This window comes from Trichechus manatus, unplaced genomic scaffold (assembly GCF_000243295.1).
Source record: "Trichechus manatus latirostris isolate Lorelei unplaced genomic scaffold, TriManLat1.0 scaffold00017, whole genome shotgun sequence".
Taxonomy (NCBI): Eukaryota; Metazoa; Chordata; class Mammalia; order Sirenia; family Trichechidae; genus Trichechus; species Trichechus manatus.
Window position 1 is genome coordinate 18,399,721 of NW_004443953.1, and position 18,319 is coordinate 18,418,039.

Below are 18,319 nucleotides of genomic sequence, written 5' to 3' on the forward strand. Positions count from 1 at the left end.
TAAGAAACTATGTTCAGCTTTTCTCAATTAACATTTTGGTTAGATACTTCAGAGTGATGTTTGAGTTAAAGTAGTTTAAAGTATGTTAAATGTGGATCTTTTGTACCACATTACAGTAAACACATTTGGGAGATATGCTTTTGTGGAAAACTGAGAAGTGCTGGATCCTTAATCCAAAGAGAAACATTTCTCATGTTTGTTCAATTCTAGTTTATTTTCATTTAAAATGTTTTAGGTTAAGTTTTAAGCTTTTAAAAAAGTTAATTTTGAAAACTGAGATACAATACTAATACTATAGGAATTGGTGAGGCCTTGACTTAAACCTTTCTTTGTACTGTGATTTCCTTTTGAGTGTATTTTGCTAAGTGAAACTGGTTAACTAAATTCTTTTCTTAAGATAAAGACTTTTTCACAATGAAGGAAAAAGAGAGAAAGAGACCAGTTTTCTCAAGGTTTAAGGTTCAAAGATTATCTCAGAGCAATAGTTTGGGTAGGTCATTTCAACCTCCATGGAATACAGAAAAATCTACATTCCACGAGAATCAAAAACTCTGTTCCTCAGTACCTTGTCGTGTTGGGAGTGAAAACATTTATGCCCCAAGGAGAATGTGCAAAGTTTTGCATATTCTGCTTTGGCTGAAAATAAAGAGCAAACTGAACTCAAAAAAAAAAAAAACCTCACTCTAATATAATCATTTTTTAAAAGAGTTAGGCTCCTCAGTTCCTGGCCTCATTCCCAGAGGAGGTAAGAAGAGCTATGGTGAAAAGATGAAATAAGAGTCTATCCCAACTCCTTTAAGCCATCTTGAAGCCATTTGGAATTGGATAAAATGGCTTATATGGACTCGTATGCTTTAAAATAATTTTTAAAGGGACACTCAGGATTTTGGTTTTAAGTCTCCCACTTCAGGAAGTAGCTCCTACCATGCTCTAACGATACTACCAAGTTCTCCCCTTTCCTGAAAGTCAGCAACTCCCTTTGTGTCAATATGGAGCAGAGGGTGTAATGAGAATGTGGGAGTTTACAGTGTGATTTCCTTGTAAAGGACCAGGAGGCCAATTAACATCCAAATACCATATGCTGAACTTATGGTTTCAGGAACTCTCAAGACAAGCTAGGAACGGAGTATACTGGTTCTCAAAGTGTCTGTCATGCTGAGACAGGGCCATGGTGACTCCTTTCTCTCTAATTTCGCAAACAGGACCCTTCTGGGGAGAAATCAAGAAAAGGCTCCTTTTCTGACATTTCTTGGCACAGGGTCCACCCCCACTGTCACCACCACCAGCAACCATCTGCCCCATCCTCACAGCCTGCCTTCCCTTTCAGGCCTGCCACCTCCTGACAAGCAGCATGACCCCACAAAGAAAGGAAAGCCAGAATGAGGGTTTTTAAATCAGTAAAGAACAAAGGAAGAACAGTACCCCCAACCCACACATCTGTATTTTAATGATAATGTCACTGTATTATTTTCCTAGATAGTACTACAAGGAGCCCTGGTGGCACAATGGTTAAGAGCTCAGCTGCGAACCTGTGGTTCACACCCACCGGCAGCTCCTGGGGAGAAGATCTGGTGATCTGCTCTTGTAAAGATAACAGCCTAGGAAATCTTATGGGGCAGCTCTACTGTGTCATATAGGGTCACTATGAGTCAGAATCAACTTGACAGTACATGACAACAGGTAGTACCACAAACTAGAGAGCTTAAAACAGCAGGAGTCTCATAGTTCTGGAGGATACAAGACCGAAATCAAGGGTAATGCTCTCTCTGAAGGCTCTAGGGGAAGATCCTTCCTTGCCTATTTTTAGCTTCTAGTGGCTCCTGGCAATTCTTGGCATTCCTTGATTTGTAAATGCCTTACTCTAATCTCTTGCCTTTGTCTTAACATGACCATCTTCCCTCTGTGACTGTGTCTCTTCTCCTCTTTTTAAAAGGACACCAGTTACCTTGGACTAGGACTCACTCTACTCTACTCTAGTATGAACTCATGTTAACTGATAACATCTGCAAAGACCCTATTCCCAGACACGGTGGGGGAAGGGGGGGTCTGTTAGGACTTACAATATCTTTTGAGGAGACACAATTCACTCCATAACAGCCACATATCAGCACAGAACCATTTTGCTGAGAAGTGACTTGATCATGCAAAAAGTATATGCTTTTCTCCTAATTTTTATTTATTGCACAAACAGCACTATGTAAACCATCTTAAAAATAACAAAAAGAAAAAAGTCGCCTATAATCCAACCCTGGAAATCTTAGTGGCATAGTGGTTAAGGGCTGCGGCTGCTAACCAAAAGGTCAGCGGTTCGAATCCACCAGGCGCTCCTTGGAAACTATGGCACAGTTCTATTCTGTCCTATAGGGTCGCTGTGAGTCGGAATCAACTCAACAGCAATTTTCTTTTTTTTTAAATAATCTAACCACTTTAGCAAATGAACCTTTTCATTTGTATTTACTCCATTCCAGCCCTTGTCCAAATATATATTTTATAGAGCTTTAATCATAGGGTATGTGCAATTTTACATTCTCCTTTTTTCACGATCACTGCAGAGGATTAGAAATATTTTCCCCTGGTTGCTTCTTGGCTTGGCAGACTGTATTGCTTAAAGACCAAACTCACCAGGCACTAAACAAATGAAGCCCAATGACCACCTTTTCCTCCTGCCGACCCTACACAAATTCTTGTACAATTTGCTCTAATGTGACTCCTCTTCTAGTAGAAGTTTCTCTTCAGTCTAAGAAATGGTTGACCATCAGATTCAAAGGAGTCATAAAATGTTCAGTGACTAGACCCAATTTTGAGGCTGGAAAAAAAAAACAAAGTTTTTCTGTTGTGTGAAAAACATCAAATGAATATGAGATCCAGACTGCTTATTTTATCCTAAAGCCAAAGGAATATATTGCAAGTATTAGCAACCATTCTCTGCCCTGGATCTAAGTTCTCACAGACAGCTTCCCCACTCCTGCAATTTCTCTGCTTTCCATGCGAGGAGGCCCAGGATGGGGCCAGGTGCTGGGGTTAGGGATGAGGTGTTGAAATAGAGCAGTCCCTGGGTCTCCCATCTCATTCCTGCCTTGGGCTGCATACCTAGGCATGGCAATCAGTTTCCATAATCCTTCTCTTCCCTCAGTAGGGATGTCCTTTGTGGGTAGAAAACCACCACCACCCTCACAGGGAGTTGATGTACATTTCAGACCAGGTAGCATTCTGGTAACCCTGTGAGTGCATGTAAGCTTACCCACCCCCGAGCAGTGCTCCCTGTGCCTCACCAGCTCCTTCCCTGTGCCAATAACAAAGGTGCCAGGACACCGTCCAGATCAGGTTCCTTAACCCAGACTGAGTGCCCCAAAAGACCCCTAACTTAAATTTCTATTCAAAACATGTGTAAACCTATTTATACCCAACCTACTCTTGATTCTTAGAAATAAGCCAAATAGGAATCTCACGCACCCACTCCTAAAATGACTAGAGTCTCCCAGAAGGACAAGTGTGTGTATGTAGTTGTACATGTATATACACGTGTGTGTATGTATTTTTGCTTGCTTTGAATGGTCGTCCATCTTTAACTCATGAGCCAGTGACAGGAAGTGCTGATTTGAATAGCATGGTGATGAGAAATGAGTGCTGGTTTATAATCTATAATAATTTCAAACCCCAGTGGATGTACTGAGGCCTATACTTTGCATCCACTTTCTCTTTCTCATTCTATTTAAAGACTGTAGCCTAGTAAACTTTCAGACTTTCTTTCAACAGCATATTCTTATTGTGATGTAAAGCAAAGCAAGTTTTTATCTTCCAGAGGGACTAAGGCAGGAAGGAAGGAAAGATAAGTCAGAACTTGGGTTCTAGAGCATAAGGCTTTGCTTGTCTTGCAAAGCATATAATTAGCACACCCACAAAGAAAGAAAGAGATGGCCATTCAGGTGAAAAGTTGGCTCTGGTGGGTGAAATGATGGTTCACTGGGTTAGCTATAGTGGCCTGTATTTCACACTGTCTGACTAAAATGTTATCTATTTTATAGGGTCTGAACTTCAAGAGCCGCAGAAAATGATTGACAGCCTCCAGAACCCCCAAGACCCCAACCAGGTGGCCCAGGCACTCCTTCTCTGAAGGGAGGTTATGTTTCTGCAGTTTGATGCAGCAGTGAGGCATCTCATCCAGTATGGCCTGGAGTGCTAATCCTGCCTAGTGAATTCTGCTGGGCAGGTGTTTGCTGAGTGACCATCCAGGGAGGCCACTCTTGGCAAGATTAGATAATGCGCTTAAAATAGTCAGGGGCACAACCAGATCCAGAACACCCGTGACCAAGCACGTCCCACTGCAAAGGGCATCCGTGGGGAATGATTTCTTGTTGGATAATACTATTCTTGATTTTATTAAATGTGATTTCAAAATAGTTAGTTTGCATATCAATTGCTGGTTTCAGTGTTCAAGCTATCTTCTTGGAAGCAATTTTTTTATACTTCTGGGGATTTTTATTTCTAAAAGTTTTGTTTATTTTTCTCAACCTTTCTTTACCTTTCAAAAGGACAGACTTTTCACTGCACTTCCAAAGCCAATGGAATCGACTACCTGAGTTAAATTTATAAATAAATAAATGTACCTCTGGCCTATAGGACTCATATTAAGCACTCTGCATACAAAAAGAATGTTATTTTTGATTAATCATATATGACTGATGAGAAAATGAGTCTGGATTAGCATTCACAATGTTTCCGATATGAGTAAGGTTTATATGGGAGGGGAAAGGGGTCAGGCCTGAGGGCCTCTGCTTAAATTGTCAAAATTAAGTAACTTCTTTTGATAAATTCCCAGTGTCAGTGTTTAGCCAATGTAGGGGGAACCGCTGGGAGCAGTGCTCTTCCATGTGGATTGTGACTGCTTCCCACCGTCAGCATGAGTGTCCACAGAAAGACAGCAGCGTGGGGTTTGTACTTCCCTAGGGAGCCCCTGGAGCCCTGGTGGCGCAGTGGTTAAAAACTCAGGCTGCAAACCAAAAAAAGGTCAGCAGTTCGAATCCACTAGCTGCTCCTTGGAATTGAGGCAGTTCTACTCTGTCCTATAGGGTCGCTATGAGTTGGAATCAACTCAACAGCAATGGGTAGGTAGCCCCTAGGGAAGCCTTGGTGGCACAATGGTTAAAGTGCTCAGCTACTAACCAAAAGGTCAGAGGTTTGAACCCACCAGCCGCTCTGTGGGAGAAAGATTTAGCAGTCTTCTTCCATGAAGATTTCAGACTTAGAAACCCTATGGGACAGTTCTGCCCTACCCTATAGAGACGCTGAGTTGGAATCAACTCAACAGCAATAGATTTAGTTTTTAGGGAGTCCCTGGGTGGTGTAGATTGTTAATGCATTTGGCTGCTAACCAAAAGGTTGGAGGTTCAAGTTCACCCTGAGGCACCTCAGAAGAAAGGCCTGGCAATCTACTTCTGAAAAATCAGCCATTGCAAACCTCTGGAGCACAGTTCTACTCTGACACACATGGTGTCGTCGTGAGTGAGAGTCGACTCCACGGCAACCACACTTTGTTTCTGCTCTGCGTTTTATTTACACTGAACATCAGGAAACTCTGTGGATTTAGAATGTAAATTCAGCAGGACAAAAAGTCAGGCTCATTTGCTTTCTTTTTAATTGACAAACAGCTTTCTGAGCTATAGCTTAGTCAAACAGGTAGGCTGTAAAGGCTCTGATTGTCAGGATGGCCATTTGTCTGGGCTCTGAAACTCCAAGGTCAGAATTTGTAAGCAATTTATATGGGATGAAGAAACAGGAGTCCTGTTTGGATTCCAGCTATACAGGATTCAGTGCGCCACTCCTCTAGTAGGGAAGCACTGTGCTTCCCCCTTGGAATTGCTTTGCCAGGGCTTTCTTTGCCTCGGCACTCACTCTGCAGTTTCAGTATATTTTTCAGAGGACCCAACAGTGGAGCCATGTGGTTCCTCCGGAGAAAGCCACCCAGGATGGTAGACCCCCCATGAGTCCTTCACTCATTACATCTCCTCTGGCCATTTGTACAATAGTGTCTAGTTTCTTCACAGTGGTTCGCTTGTTTGTGTTTGGAAACACACAGCTAGTAAGTGGCAGACCAGAATCAGAAACGAGGTGTGTCTGACTACAAAGCCCGAGGGCCGCGGTGCTGGGCAGCAGTGTGGATAGAAGAGAGGACACGGAAGAGATGGCAGGGGTGGGAGAAAAGAGAAGCTGAAAGATAAATGTCATCCATCTTGATCATTTTACTTAGGCCTGAACTTGCAAACAAGGGAAAGTCCTTAGATAATTAAAAGAGACAAGAAGCTTGGGGAAGTTCCCCCGCCCTTTCCAGAGCTCACCATGACTGAGCAAATGTGACTGTTTTCCCCAGGGAACTCTTTACTTATGTGAACTGAAGACTTCTCCAGAGTTTGCTTCCATAGATAGGGGGAGGAAGGGAGGGAGGAGGATGCCTCAAGGACAATAGATATAAAAGGCCCTGCAGAGTCACCTAAAGGAGCCCTGGTGACACAATGGTTAAGTGCTCGGATGCTAACCAAAAGGTTGGCTGGTTCGCATCAGTGGCTCTGAGGGAGAAAAGACCTGGCAATCTGTTCCAGTAAAGATTATTATTGTTGTTGTTAGGTGCTGTCAAGTCAGTTCTGACTCATAGCCACTCTATGTACAACAGAACAAAACTGTCATGTACCATCCTCACAATCGTTGCTATGCTTGAGCCCATCGTTGCAGCCACTGTGTCAATACATCTCCTTGAGGGTCTTCGTTTTTTTCACTGACCCTCTACTTTACCAAGCGTGATGTCCTTCTCCAGAGTCTGGTCCCTCCTGATAACGTGTCCAAAGAACATGAAGCGAAGTCTTGTGCCATCCTCGCTTCTAAGGAGCATTCTGGCTGTACTTCTTCCAAGACAGATTTGTTCGTTCTTCTGGCAGTCCATAGTATATTCAATATTCTTCGCCAGCATCATTATTCAAAGGTATCAATTCTTCTTCTGTCTTCCTTATTCACTGTCCAGCTTTTGCATGCATATGAGGTAATTGAAAATACCACAGCTTCAGTCAGAGGCACCTTAATTCTCAAAGTGACATCTTTGCTTTTTAACACTTTAAAGGGGTCTTCTGCAACAGATTTGCCCAATGCAATATGTTATTTGATTTCTTGACTGCTGCTTCCATGAGCATTGATTGTGGATCCAAGTACAATGAAATCCTTGACAACTTCAATATTTTCCCCATTTGTCATGATGTTGCTTATTGGTCCAGTTGTGAGGATTTTTGTTTTCTTTATGTCGAGGTCAGCCTAGGAAAACCCTATGGGGCGGTTCTACTCCGTCATCTAGGGTCACTATGAGTCACAATCAACTCGACGGTACACAACAAGAGTCGCCTATCCTGAATGGCACAAACAGTTAAGTGCTCGACTACTAACCGAAAGGTTGGTGGTTCAAACCCACCCAGGGGCACCTCAGATGACAGGCCTGGCAATCTGCTTCTGAAAGGTTACAGCGTTGAAAATTGTACAGAGCAGTTCTACTCTGCACATGTGGGGTCTCCATGAGACAGAATCAACTCGACGGCAACTAACAATAACAAGAATACCTAATATCTGCCTCCTGCTTCTAGATCAGCTCAAGTCGCTGGATCGGTGCATGGTTTGAGGCACAAAACATATCATTCTGTCCTTGTTGCCCTGCCCCCCGTGGAGCTCAGGCAAGGGCCAGATGGAAATGGGTGCTGCCCTCCGACAAGGGTCACATTCCCAGGGCCAGTCATCCACCTCTTTGTTGTCCACCAACCTACAGGAGTTATTTATTAGCCAATGTGAGAAGTACCTGAGGATTGAGTTTATCTTTAATGGCTGGTGAATTAACCATTTGCATTAAAGGTAAACACTTGGGTGGTACAACGGTTCTAATCAATCTAGTTTGTTTATGGCAGGGGTCAGCAAACTACTTCCACTGGCCCCTGTTTCTATATGTGTGACTTGTGTACCATGCCCTGTGTGGATTTTACATATTTTAATAGTTGAAAAAAATCAATCAAAGAATACTCTTTTGTGACATATAAAAATTGTATGAAATTCAAATTTCAGTGTCCATAAAGGAAATTTTATTGGAACACAAGCATGTCTATTTATTTCCATATTGTCTCTGGCTGCTTTCATCCTACAACCACACAGGTGAATAGTTGTAGCAGAGACTGTATGGTCCACAAAGCCAAAAATATTTATTATCTGGCCCTTTAAGAAAAAGTTTGCCAAACCTTGATTTAAAGGATTGAATTACTTGGCCATTTGGGGATGTAGGGAGGCCCCAAAGGAAAAAAAAAAAAAAAAAAGTCCCTCAAAGGGGCACTAGAGAGCAGAATAAAATCTATGATATGAAAGGTGCCTCTAATTTGAATGTATTGTTGATGTTCAGGCTGATTAGGGTAAAAAGGAGAAGCTTGAAGAAATAGCCTGAAAGTGCAATAGTAACTCCCCGCAGCAAGCCTGATTTAGGAGTATGTCAAGGGATTTCTAAAGAAAATAATACTAGCCTTTTGGTCCTTGAATTCTGTTGGTTTTCTCTTCATTTTAAATTTATTTTTATTTTCACATTTGTCTATTAAGTGTCTCCAAATACGTAGATGTTGAAGTTTGCTTCAGGGTTATCTGGGGATTTCTGGGAGACGCACAGACGGCCTCATGCGATTTTGGCCTAGCTAATGACCATGCCTGTGTCTCAAGTGGCTGAGAAGCCAAGAGCCTCAACTTTTGCCTGGTCTTCTCAGGGCCACTTTGTAGAGTTTTTTAATATCCTTGCCTCCAGGAAAAACTCTAGCATTTGCCCTGTGAACCCACCTGCTGCCTTGAACCGGCTTGTCTGGGATCATGCTTGTGGATAGCTCTGTCACTCACAAGACGATTGGCGGTCTAGGAACCCCTCAACTGCTTATTGGCAGTGAGGTGACTGGAGTGTGGGAGAATAGCTTGGAGCGTCGATGCTTCTATTCAGATATTTTAACAGTGGCCTGCTAGGGCACACTGGTGTTACGGATTGAATTGTGCCCCCAAAAATGTGGGTTGTAAATCCTAACCTCTCTGCCTGTGGTTATAATCCCATTTAGGAATGGATTGTCTTTGTTATGCTCATGAGGCAGGATTAGTGTAAGATGTGTCTTGAGTCAATCTCTTTTGAGATATAAAGGGGATTAAACAAAGAAGCTAGGACAGAGATGGGGTAAGATAGATGCCAAGACACATGGGGGTCTCCAAGGAACCAGCAAGCAGAATCTGAAAGAGACAAACAAGGACCTTCCTCTAGAACCCACAGAGAGAGAAAGCCTTCCCCTAGAACCAGCACCCTGAATTCAGACTTCTAGCCTCCTAAAAAAACTCACTGCCATTGAGTCGATTCTGACTCATAGTGACCCCATAGGACAGAGTAGAACTGCCCCATAGGGTTTCCAAGACTGTAAATCTTTATGGAAGCAGAATGCCACATATTTCTCCCGGGGAGCAGCTGGTGGGTTCGAACTGCTGACCTTTTGTTAGCAGCTGAGTGCTTTAACTACTGCACCACCAGGGCTCCTTAGCCTCCTAAACTGTGAGAAAATAAATTTCTATTTGTTAAAGCCACTCATTTGTGGTATTTCTGTTACAGCAGCACTAGATAACTAAGACACCTAGCTTTGTTAGGGGCTAGCAATTGGCAGGCCTTTCATTCCTCTGGGTTTTCTTGTATCTGGAGTGCTGCTGGCAGGCTGTGATGGTTAGACTCACCCTGACAGAAGGCATAGTCCAGGATTTGCCGCCTGAGGGTCTGAGTGGGTTGTCACTGGGGCTCGTGAGCTGTTTTCAGTATTTCCAAAGGTATGATGAAAAAGATGCATTTGCCTAAAAGCTCCACAGGTAATCAGTTAATTCAAGGTTCTTCCTCTTTCCCTCCTTTTCTTTGATTCTCTCAGAGGTGATCTAAGTTCCTGGGAGGAAAGGGGAACCGTTAGGGAGGAGTGGCCACCTCACCCATCTCTACCTCAGGTTAGCTGGTCCAACCCAAACCTCTCAGGGTTGGCCTGCTACTCAGCACCCCTCCTGGGCACCCCCTTGTGAGAATGCAAGAGCTTGGGACCTCCCAGGTCTTTCCTCCACACTTTGGGGGTATGCTAGTTTCTGGGAGGCCACATCATTTCTTCTGGTGTTCACATCCCTCTCTGCTATTGCTGACATCTCCTTTAGTCATTCCTGACCTCGTTCTTCTTTGGTGTCTGCTATATGGGAGACTTGGGCTACACCCATGGAGGATCCAGACAAAAGGTCCCTTCTGCTCTGGGGTTGCTGTCCCTCCCCCCAAGTTATCCTGTGTCAGCATCATCTTTTCTTAGGCATCCGGTAGATCTAGAAACAGTTTTTCCTGGCTTGCTAAACTCTTATTTCCTTTTGGAAAAGAAAATCACCCAAGCTTATTATGCATACTTCCTTCTCCATCACTTACTGTATAAATGTCATGCTCTAGTCTTCAAGGTTTTTGGTCCTTGATATGCAAAGCCAAGTTTTGTTTCAAAACAAAGACCTTTGTTTCTCAAACCCCAGACTCTTACTATTTAATTTATAATTTGGTTTTACATATCAAAAATTATTATCTCAGCTATTGGTCTTAAAATAATTCAACAATTGATATCTTTGTTCTAGAGCTACAGCTGCGATGTATAATAGAGTAGCCACTTGTGGCTATTCAATTAAAATTAACATGAATTAAAATTAAATAAAATTAAAAATTCAGTTTTTCAGTTGCACCAGCCACATTTCAAGGGCTCAACAGCCACATGTGGCTAGTGGCTACCATATTGGAGAGTGAAGATATAGAACAGTTCCATCACTGCAGAAAGTTCTATTGGACTTTGCTAGTCTACAGTTAGTGTGCTTGGCTGCTAACTGAAAGTCTGGAGGTTTGAAACCACCAACAGACACCTCAGAAGAAAGGCCTGGCAATCTACTTCAGAAAAATCAACCATTGAAAACTCTACAGAGCACGGTTCTGCTCTGACACACATGAGGTCCCCATGAGTCAGAATTGACTCAATGGCAACCAGTTAGTTCTACAGTAGATCTACCTTCCCCTTGAGGGCTATGAAATGTGGGAGTGAAGGTCAGTGGGTACAGAAAGTAGGGATGGGGGATGAGGTGGCTGCGGAAGAAACCTCAGTTAATATCTCAAAATGTTATCTTGCCACAGTTTTTGAAGAAAGTTTTGAGCTTTAGAAGCATAAATAATTGCTCTTGATGGAATTTCCTCCTCTGTTTTTCTAGAAGAACATTTTTGGCAGCTGGAAATGTTTCTGCCTACCAGTCTGTCACAGATGGCATGTACCATGGGTTGCCACCAATGAGCAGCTCTCTCGTGAAGAGCATATTTTCTTCACAGCTTGGCCTGCCCCAGCCACTGGATCCATGGAGCCTCCAGGTGTGTTTATAGGTATTTCTACACCTATAAATTTGTGTGGTGCATAGGGGGTTTTGTCACTTTGTTTCTGTTTGGTTTAAATTTTGCAAGTGTTCTCAGTGCTTCAACGCACTTCAGTCTTTACTGGCTCCCCTTCCCTCACACGGGGAGAAGCCTGGGCCCTGTGGCCAGCTGTTATTCCCAGTCAGGGTCTTTGTCTCCAAACTGCTCAAGGGGCAAATGAGGCAACAGTTTATCTACTCACAGCTAATAGCAAAACCAACACTTGCTCTTTTTCATGTAATAAGTAAAATGATAGCAATTAGAACACATAAATTAGGTCAGCAGCTGACCTGAATGGCCCTGGTTACAATGTTGTATTATCACAGGTGATCTTGGTATGTCTTGTTGCTCCTAGGCAGCATCAATACTACCCACCATCTACAACTAAGAAGTTTAAGGCTCAGGAACACCAGAGATCCCATCACTAAAGAATCATGGCAGCACTTGGTCACAGCTGTATTCATTATCTATTGCTGGGTAACAGATTAGCCCAAAATTTATCAAATTAAAGCAATGAACATTCATAATCTCATGTTGTTTCTAAGGATTAGGAATCTGGGAGCAGCTCAGCTGGGTGGTTCTGACTCAAGGTCCCTCATGAGGCTGCAATCAAGGTGTCAGGCAGGGCTGTAGTCAGTTCAAGGCTCCACTGGAGGAGAATCTGCCTCCAAGTTCACTCACATGGCTGTAGGCCTCAGAAGATCCACTTCCAAGTTCATTCCCATGGACCTCTCACCATAGGGCTGCCTCACAACATGGCAGATGGCTTCCCCAAGAGTGAACAATCCAAGAGAAAGAAAGAGAGAACCCAAGATAGAAGGCATAGCCATTTTATTACCTAATTTCAGAAGTGAGAACCCATCACTTGTGCCATATAGTGTTCATTAGAAGCAAGTCACTAAGTCCAGCACACACTCAAGGGGAGGAGCATTAGGCTCCATCTCTCAATGGGAAGAGTATCAAAGAATCTGTGGACATATCTTTAAAACTACCTCACAAGCCCACGTCTTTTACTTCAAAACTTTTGACTTGATGTTTTGATGTTATAAAGCTTAGCCTAAGTGACACTAACATCAACCTCAACAAGTCCCACACTTTCACCTACTCTAGCTACAGGACAGTGACTCCTGGCCCAAGACTTTACCCTCATTTAGACCCAGAAGACAGGGTTAGATCCTGGCCGTTGGGCCTGCTCCTGCTGCCTTGGGCATTGCCTGGGGTTAGGTGGATGCAGTTGTCCTGGCTTCTTGCTACATGAAGTGACTTGGAGCAAGTGCAGGAATCGTGTGAAATCAGCACCAGATCTGGAAGCATAGAATGGGTTCGGATGGGGAGGCCCACCACATCCAAGGCTGCACATCCCACAAGGAGTAAGGGATGCCTTGGTCTTTGGACAGTAATGTGGAGAAGACAGAGGCTCACCTGTAATATATAGTGGCATTGATTTTGAGTTATCTAGAACTAGATCAAAATGGTGATACAGGAAATTTTTTAAGGTTCATAATATTGAGATTATTTGAGTAAATTTACTTTTTCTGGAACATCTAAACACTGGTGATGACTAGTTACACTGAACTGTTAAGTACTCTCTGTGGTAAGCCAACTTCTGGAGGTAAAATTGGTTTTTAAACAAGATTATTACTCTTTCCTGTACATCATCAGGAACCATCCATCAAGAAGTGTTTCTACATAATAAATAAATCACCCAACAGTGTTTTAGGATACACTCGAAGACATCCTGTTTATATGTCTAGTACTTATTGGCACAGTACAGCATTATCATGTTTATTATCTGATTCTTTTAGGCATTTGTGCTGTTCCCTTGGAGATCATTCCTGGAAGATGGAGGACCGTTTCCGGTTATGAGTAGCAGCCCAGATACCCTAGAATGTAATATGCAGGTAGTGCAGATCTTTTCATTTATCACTGAGAGAGCTGAATGCAGCTTGCAAAGCAGGGCTCTCATTAGGTTCATAGGCTATATCCTTCACACTCTAACCAGTGGTGAATAATCTATGAGATAAGCAGAGTGTTTGATATGTTATAAACCCGATACTGAAAGGGGAGTCATTTTTTTACAACAGGTGAGAATCATGCTCTCAGCTGGTATCTGCCTTAGCTGAAGTTCCCATGACCGAAGGTATCTGCGAGGGCAGTCAGCCACTTGCTGTCTCTGAGCCTCCTAGAGAAACACCCAGGCTGGCAGCTCAAAGTTGTGTCACTCCTGACTCACCTATGGAATCAGTGGCGGGAAGAGAACACTTTAAGCAGGATTTATAAGGAATTTGTTTCAAGTTTGTGTTTTTCCCCTGGTTATTTAAGTAAATTTTGTTGCACTTTCATTTAAAAAAAATAGAAAATATTAAAAAATATTAAGAATAACATGAAAATCAACCATAAATTTGCTTCAGTATGGAGCGGATGGGAATGGGGCAGGACTGGCCATAGGTTGATGATTGTTGGGGTTCAGAGATGGGAGCATGGGCTTCATTAAACTATGTTGTTTGCTTTTGTATATGCTCAGAATTCTCCACAAATAAGAAGTTTGGGGGAAAAAAGTAAAATAATAATAATGGTTTGAAAAAATCAGTCAGAGCCTGCCACTAGGAAGCAATCACAGTTAACATTTTGGTTTTTCCAGTATTTTCCCTATGCTTACATGTGTTTGTGTTTGTACTTTTAAAGGAATATTGACCTCACACTACATATTCGGTTGTGTGTTCTTTTCACTTGATTTGATATAGTAAGAATCTCTAAATGCCATTATGGAATGACGTAATAATATTCCTCATAGGAATTTACCAGAATTTATGTAACTATAGCCCTGATGTTGGATATTTATATAGCTTCTGATGTGAACTACTGTAAATAATGCTGCCCTGTACAGCCTTATCCCTCAGCGTCTCTGTTTCATTAGGATAAGTTCCTAGAAGGGGAATTGTTGAGTCAAAAGGTATGAGCTTTAAAATTCTTGGTATCTATTACTGAGTTGCCCTACTTGAAAGTCGACACCAATTTAGAACCCCACCAGAAGTAAACGAAACTGCTTTTACCTGCCACTCTTGTCACTTTCAGGTATAATTATCTTAAAATATCTGCCAATTTCTTAGACGAAACTGCCAAAGACCACCTTGTAGCATGGCGTGAATTCAAATTTACATTTCTGGAAAAAGAATTTGTTACCAAGACTTTTCTTCTCAAAAAGAGGAAGCTCTGAGCACTTCTGCAGAACTTAAGCGGTCTTTAACCAGCTTATAAAAACTCCCTTCTTGGGTTCAGACAGGTAGGTTTCAACTATTCCCATTGAATCCGGTAGTCAAGTTAGTTCTTCTGTGTTTGTGTTTGGGGATGTAGCACGTACCCTTGATGAAGTGTATCGCACAGCATCTTGTATGCTTTGACTTACGTTGTTGTTGGGTGCCATCAAGCTGATTTTCAAATCAGAGCAACCCCATGTGATGCAGTAGCACTGTCCCACAGGGTTTTCTTGGCTGTAATCTTTATGGAAGCAGATCTCCAGGTCTTTCTCCCATGGAGTCGCTGGGTGAGTTTAAGACACTAACCTTTAGGTTAGCAGCCAAGCGCGTAACCATTGTGTCACCAGGGCTCCTGCTTTGACGTATAAAATGTGCTAAGTTTGCCCCTTTTGCCCAGCTGGATTTTGGGCAGACCACAGAAGCCCAGGCCCTAGGCAACAGGTTTTAGGATTAGAGATTTTAAAAGCTTTCATTCACCCAACACAGAGGCTCAGGGGAAATGCCAGGGTCAACACCTCGAGTAGACCAGTGGCCCCCAGACATTCTGGAAGAACCTCCAGGCAATGAGAGAACATGTCTGAGTGAGCTTTTTTTTTTTTGAGGTCCTGAACTCAGGACATTTATAATAGCAGTATAATCACACTCACAAGGACCATAAACCTTGTGATTTTCTAATAAACTTTTTCTTCCTTTAAAAAAAAAAAAAAACACGAAAACATCAGACCTTGTGATTTTCTAATAAACTTTTTCTTCCTTTAAAAAAAAATATGAAAACATCAGAGATATTATTCAAATTATCAGAATGCTTATTCTGCATTGGCTTGTGATCTGGATTGTTGAGGTTGTAACTCTTTTTAGCAAGATGTGGTCAAGAGAATATAGATACCCCATGCAGACGGAAAATACAGCATGCTGTAGTTTATGAAGTTGAGGGCCCAGATTTAGCAGCAGAACGTCTGTTCCTACCTCTGCCCCATATGGAGGCCATGACTGTGACCCCGAATGCCTCTGAGTTTGTGCATTTTGAGGACCAGACGCAAGGTACTGTAAACAAACATAAAGGTCAATTTTTGCTTCTGACAGCCTCTGCCTCCTTGATAGTTGGGCAGCAAGCATGTCAGTCTGTATTGCCTTCCTAAAGCAATGGGTGTGTGTCTGTCATCCTCCAGGAATGTCACTCAGCCCACAACCTTCCGCTCAGTCACTGCTGGGTCCACTATGTGCAGACACTGTTCCAAGGGCCGGGAAACTTGGCACTTCCACATAGACCCAAAAGGCTGATGTATTAGGCTAGAAATGTTACTTCGGTTTTTATGGGTTTTCTAATAGATAAGAGGGTAGGGCTTGTAAGCACAGCTACTTCTAGTTTTCTCTCCCAAAATTATATGTAAAGGGTATGGAGAAGTCTTCAAAATAACTAATTTATTTTTTTTTAGCTATGTCTGTGTGGTCTGAGTGACCATGACCGCAAGGTGGCTCACGGAGAGCTGGTGGGCATGCAACCGCTAATGGATGATGTGATTCTGAGCAGCTATCATGCGATCATGGAGGGTTCCCCAGATGGCAGTCCACACTGGATAAAAATACACAGGTATTCATGATGAATAATTTACATAAGTGGCTGGGGCTGTATTGTAATGAAAGAATTTTCTATTTGGGGGATGAGCTAGAGAGCCACATCTGGCTGCAGTTTCTCCTGGTGGGTCCCAGGCCTGTGCTAATGCCACATCTGAGCAGGAGTGAAGCAGGGGTGCCCTGTGAAAGCTACTCCAAAACATTTCTTCCACTGTAAGTCCCAAGTCAGTGGTATATCCATTTCTTTTAATTTTGAAAATAGAACAAGGTTATGGGAGGCTCATTGAAACCAAATGAAAAAAATACTCCAACTGAATGCTTTTCCTTGTGAGTCACACATGTAGCACTGGAATTAGAGGGGCCAGAGGGGTGGGGTGGAGGTTCCCAGTGAACATCTCAGGAGTGGGTTCTCATCCACATCACTCAACTAGGCTGTGGACTTCTAGGCAAATATCCCCTCCTCTGAACTTGTCCCTCTGAAGCTCTAAGGTACCAAGTACCACTAGCCCACCTGGTATCATAAATTTTACTTTAAACAGTTCTGCATGTATCTGCAAACCAGAGATGTGTTTGGACACAGGGTAAGCTAGCTGATCCCCCGTTTAAAAAGCATCCTTTTCAGAGCCAAATTTTTTGAAAGATACCTACACCAGCCATTTCCATGCCCTTACCTTCTATCCACTCATCAAACATTGCAATCCATCTTCTCCCACATCACACCACTGAAACTACTCTCATCAAGAGCACCCTGGTCCTTGTTGCCAAATTCACTGCATACCTTTTAGTCCCTTTCTTACCTGACCCCTTGGCAACATGTGACACAGTGTCTTTGAAACCCTCTATGTCCTTGGCTTCCACAGCACGACTGTCTCCTAGTTTTTCTCCAACATTGCTGGCCACTCCTTCTCAGACTCCTTTGTAGGCTCCTCGACTTCTGCTAACCCCTAAAGTACTGGTGTTTCTTGAGTTCTGTCCTACTACTACTACTACCAGGAGCCCTGGTGGAGCAATGGTTAAGTGCTTGTCCACTAACCTAAAGGTTGGTGGTTCAAACCCACCAGCAGCCCCTTGGGAGAAAGACCTAGTGATCTCTCTCTCCTCTGTCCTCTCACTCAAACTGGTCCCTCTGGTGGAAAACTTCCCCTTCCTCCCATTCGCTACCTCTTCATCTGTTTAACTCCTACTAATCATCAGGTTTCACCTTCCAAGTCACTCTCTTTAGGAAGCTTTTCCTAGTCTTCCACCTTCAAGTAGATGCTCCTTTTGTGCAAATTAGAGTGCTCCGGCTGCAAGTTATAGAGTGTTGCACTAGCCATGACTTAGAGAAGTTTATTAATCTTCCATAACAAGAAGTCTAGAAGGCGGCAGTCCAGGTTGGTGCAGTCACTCAACAATGTTTTCAAGGAGTCAAGTTCTTCTATCCTGGGTGTGTCAGCAAAATGTCTCCCTCATCCTTGCAAGATGGAAACAGGAACAAAAAAAACTTTCTCCTTGAGGGGCTCTATCTCTTTATTAAGGAGGAAATTTTTACCTAGAAGCCTCCCAATAGATTTCCCTGTATCTTGGTGGCTGAGATTGAGTCATATGTCCACTCTAGAACAATCAATGGAAAATGAGTGGGCTTAGACATGCCATCTAAATTTCACAACAGAATCAGATGCTTTACTTGGAGCATCTGCCAAAGTGTGTGTAGACCAAGTAGTGCCAAGTTCAAGAAGCAGGCTGAACTCTCGGTCCCTCTGTTTACCACTTTTTGGCCCCATTTCTGACTAATTATCATCTTTTCCTGACATCGCACCCTCCCCACCTTGTTTTTTCTGTCTCCTGTTCCTTCTCCCATCCTTTAAAGCACTTACGTAGACAAGACTCCTCTTAACATGAATATATTAATAAAGTAAGTTTGCTTTAAAAATACTATTTGTTTTAACTAGTTTTATTTTATGATATGTTTTTATTTAAGATATTCACAAGGAGACCTGGTAATGCAATGGTTAAGCACTCAGCT

The 18,319-nt window shown here is 42.7% G+C and overlaps 1 protein-coding gene and 1 pseudogene across 1 annotated transcript in view; both read left to right on the forward strand.

The window, feature by feature from the left end:
• The first annotated feature begins 1,505 nt into the window (after nt 1-1,505).
• LOC101356365 (coiled-coil domain-containing protein 162-like) lies at nt 1,506-15,187 on the forward strand (annotated as a pseudogene).
• Nucleotides 15,188-15,238: 51 nt separating this feature from the next.
• Nucleotides 15,239-18,319, forward strand: part of LOC101350950 (coiled-coil domain-containing protein 162-like) — a 58,095-nt gene continuing 55,014 nt past the window's right edge. Inside the window, 2 exon segments of the mRNA XM_012554406.2 lie at nt 15,239-15,320; nt 15,598-15,780. Of these exon segments, the coding sequence (XP_012409860.1) occupies nt 15,239-15,320; nt 15,598-15,780 (265 nt within the window).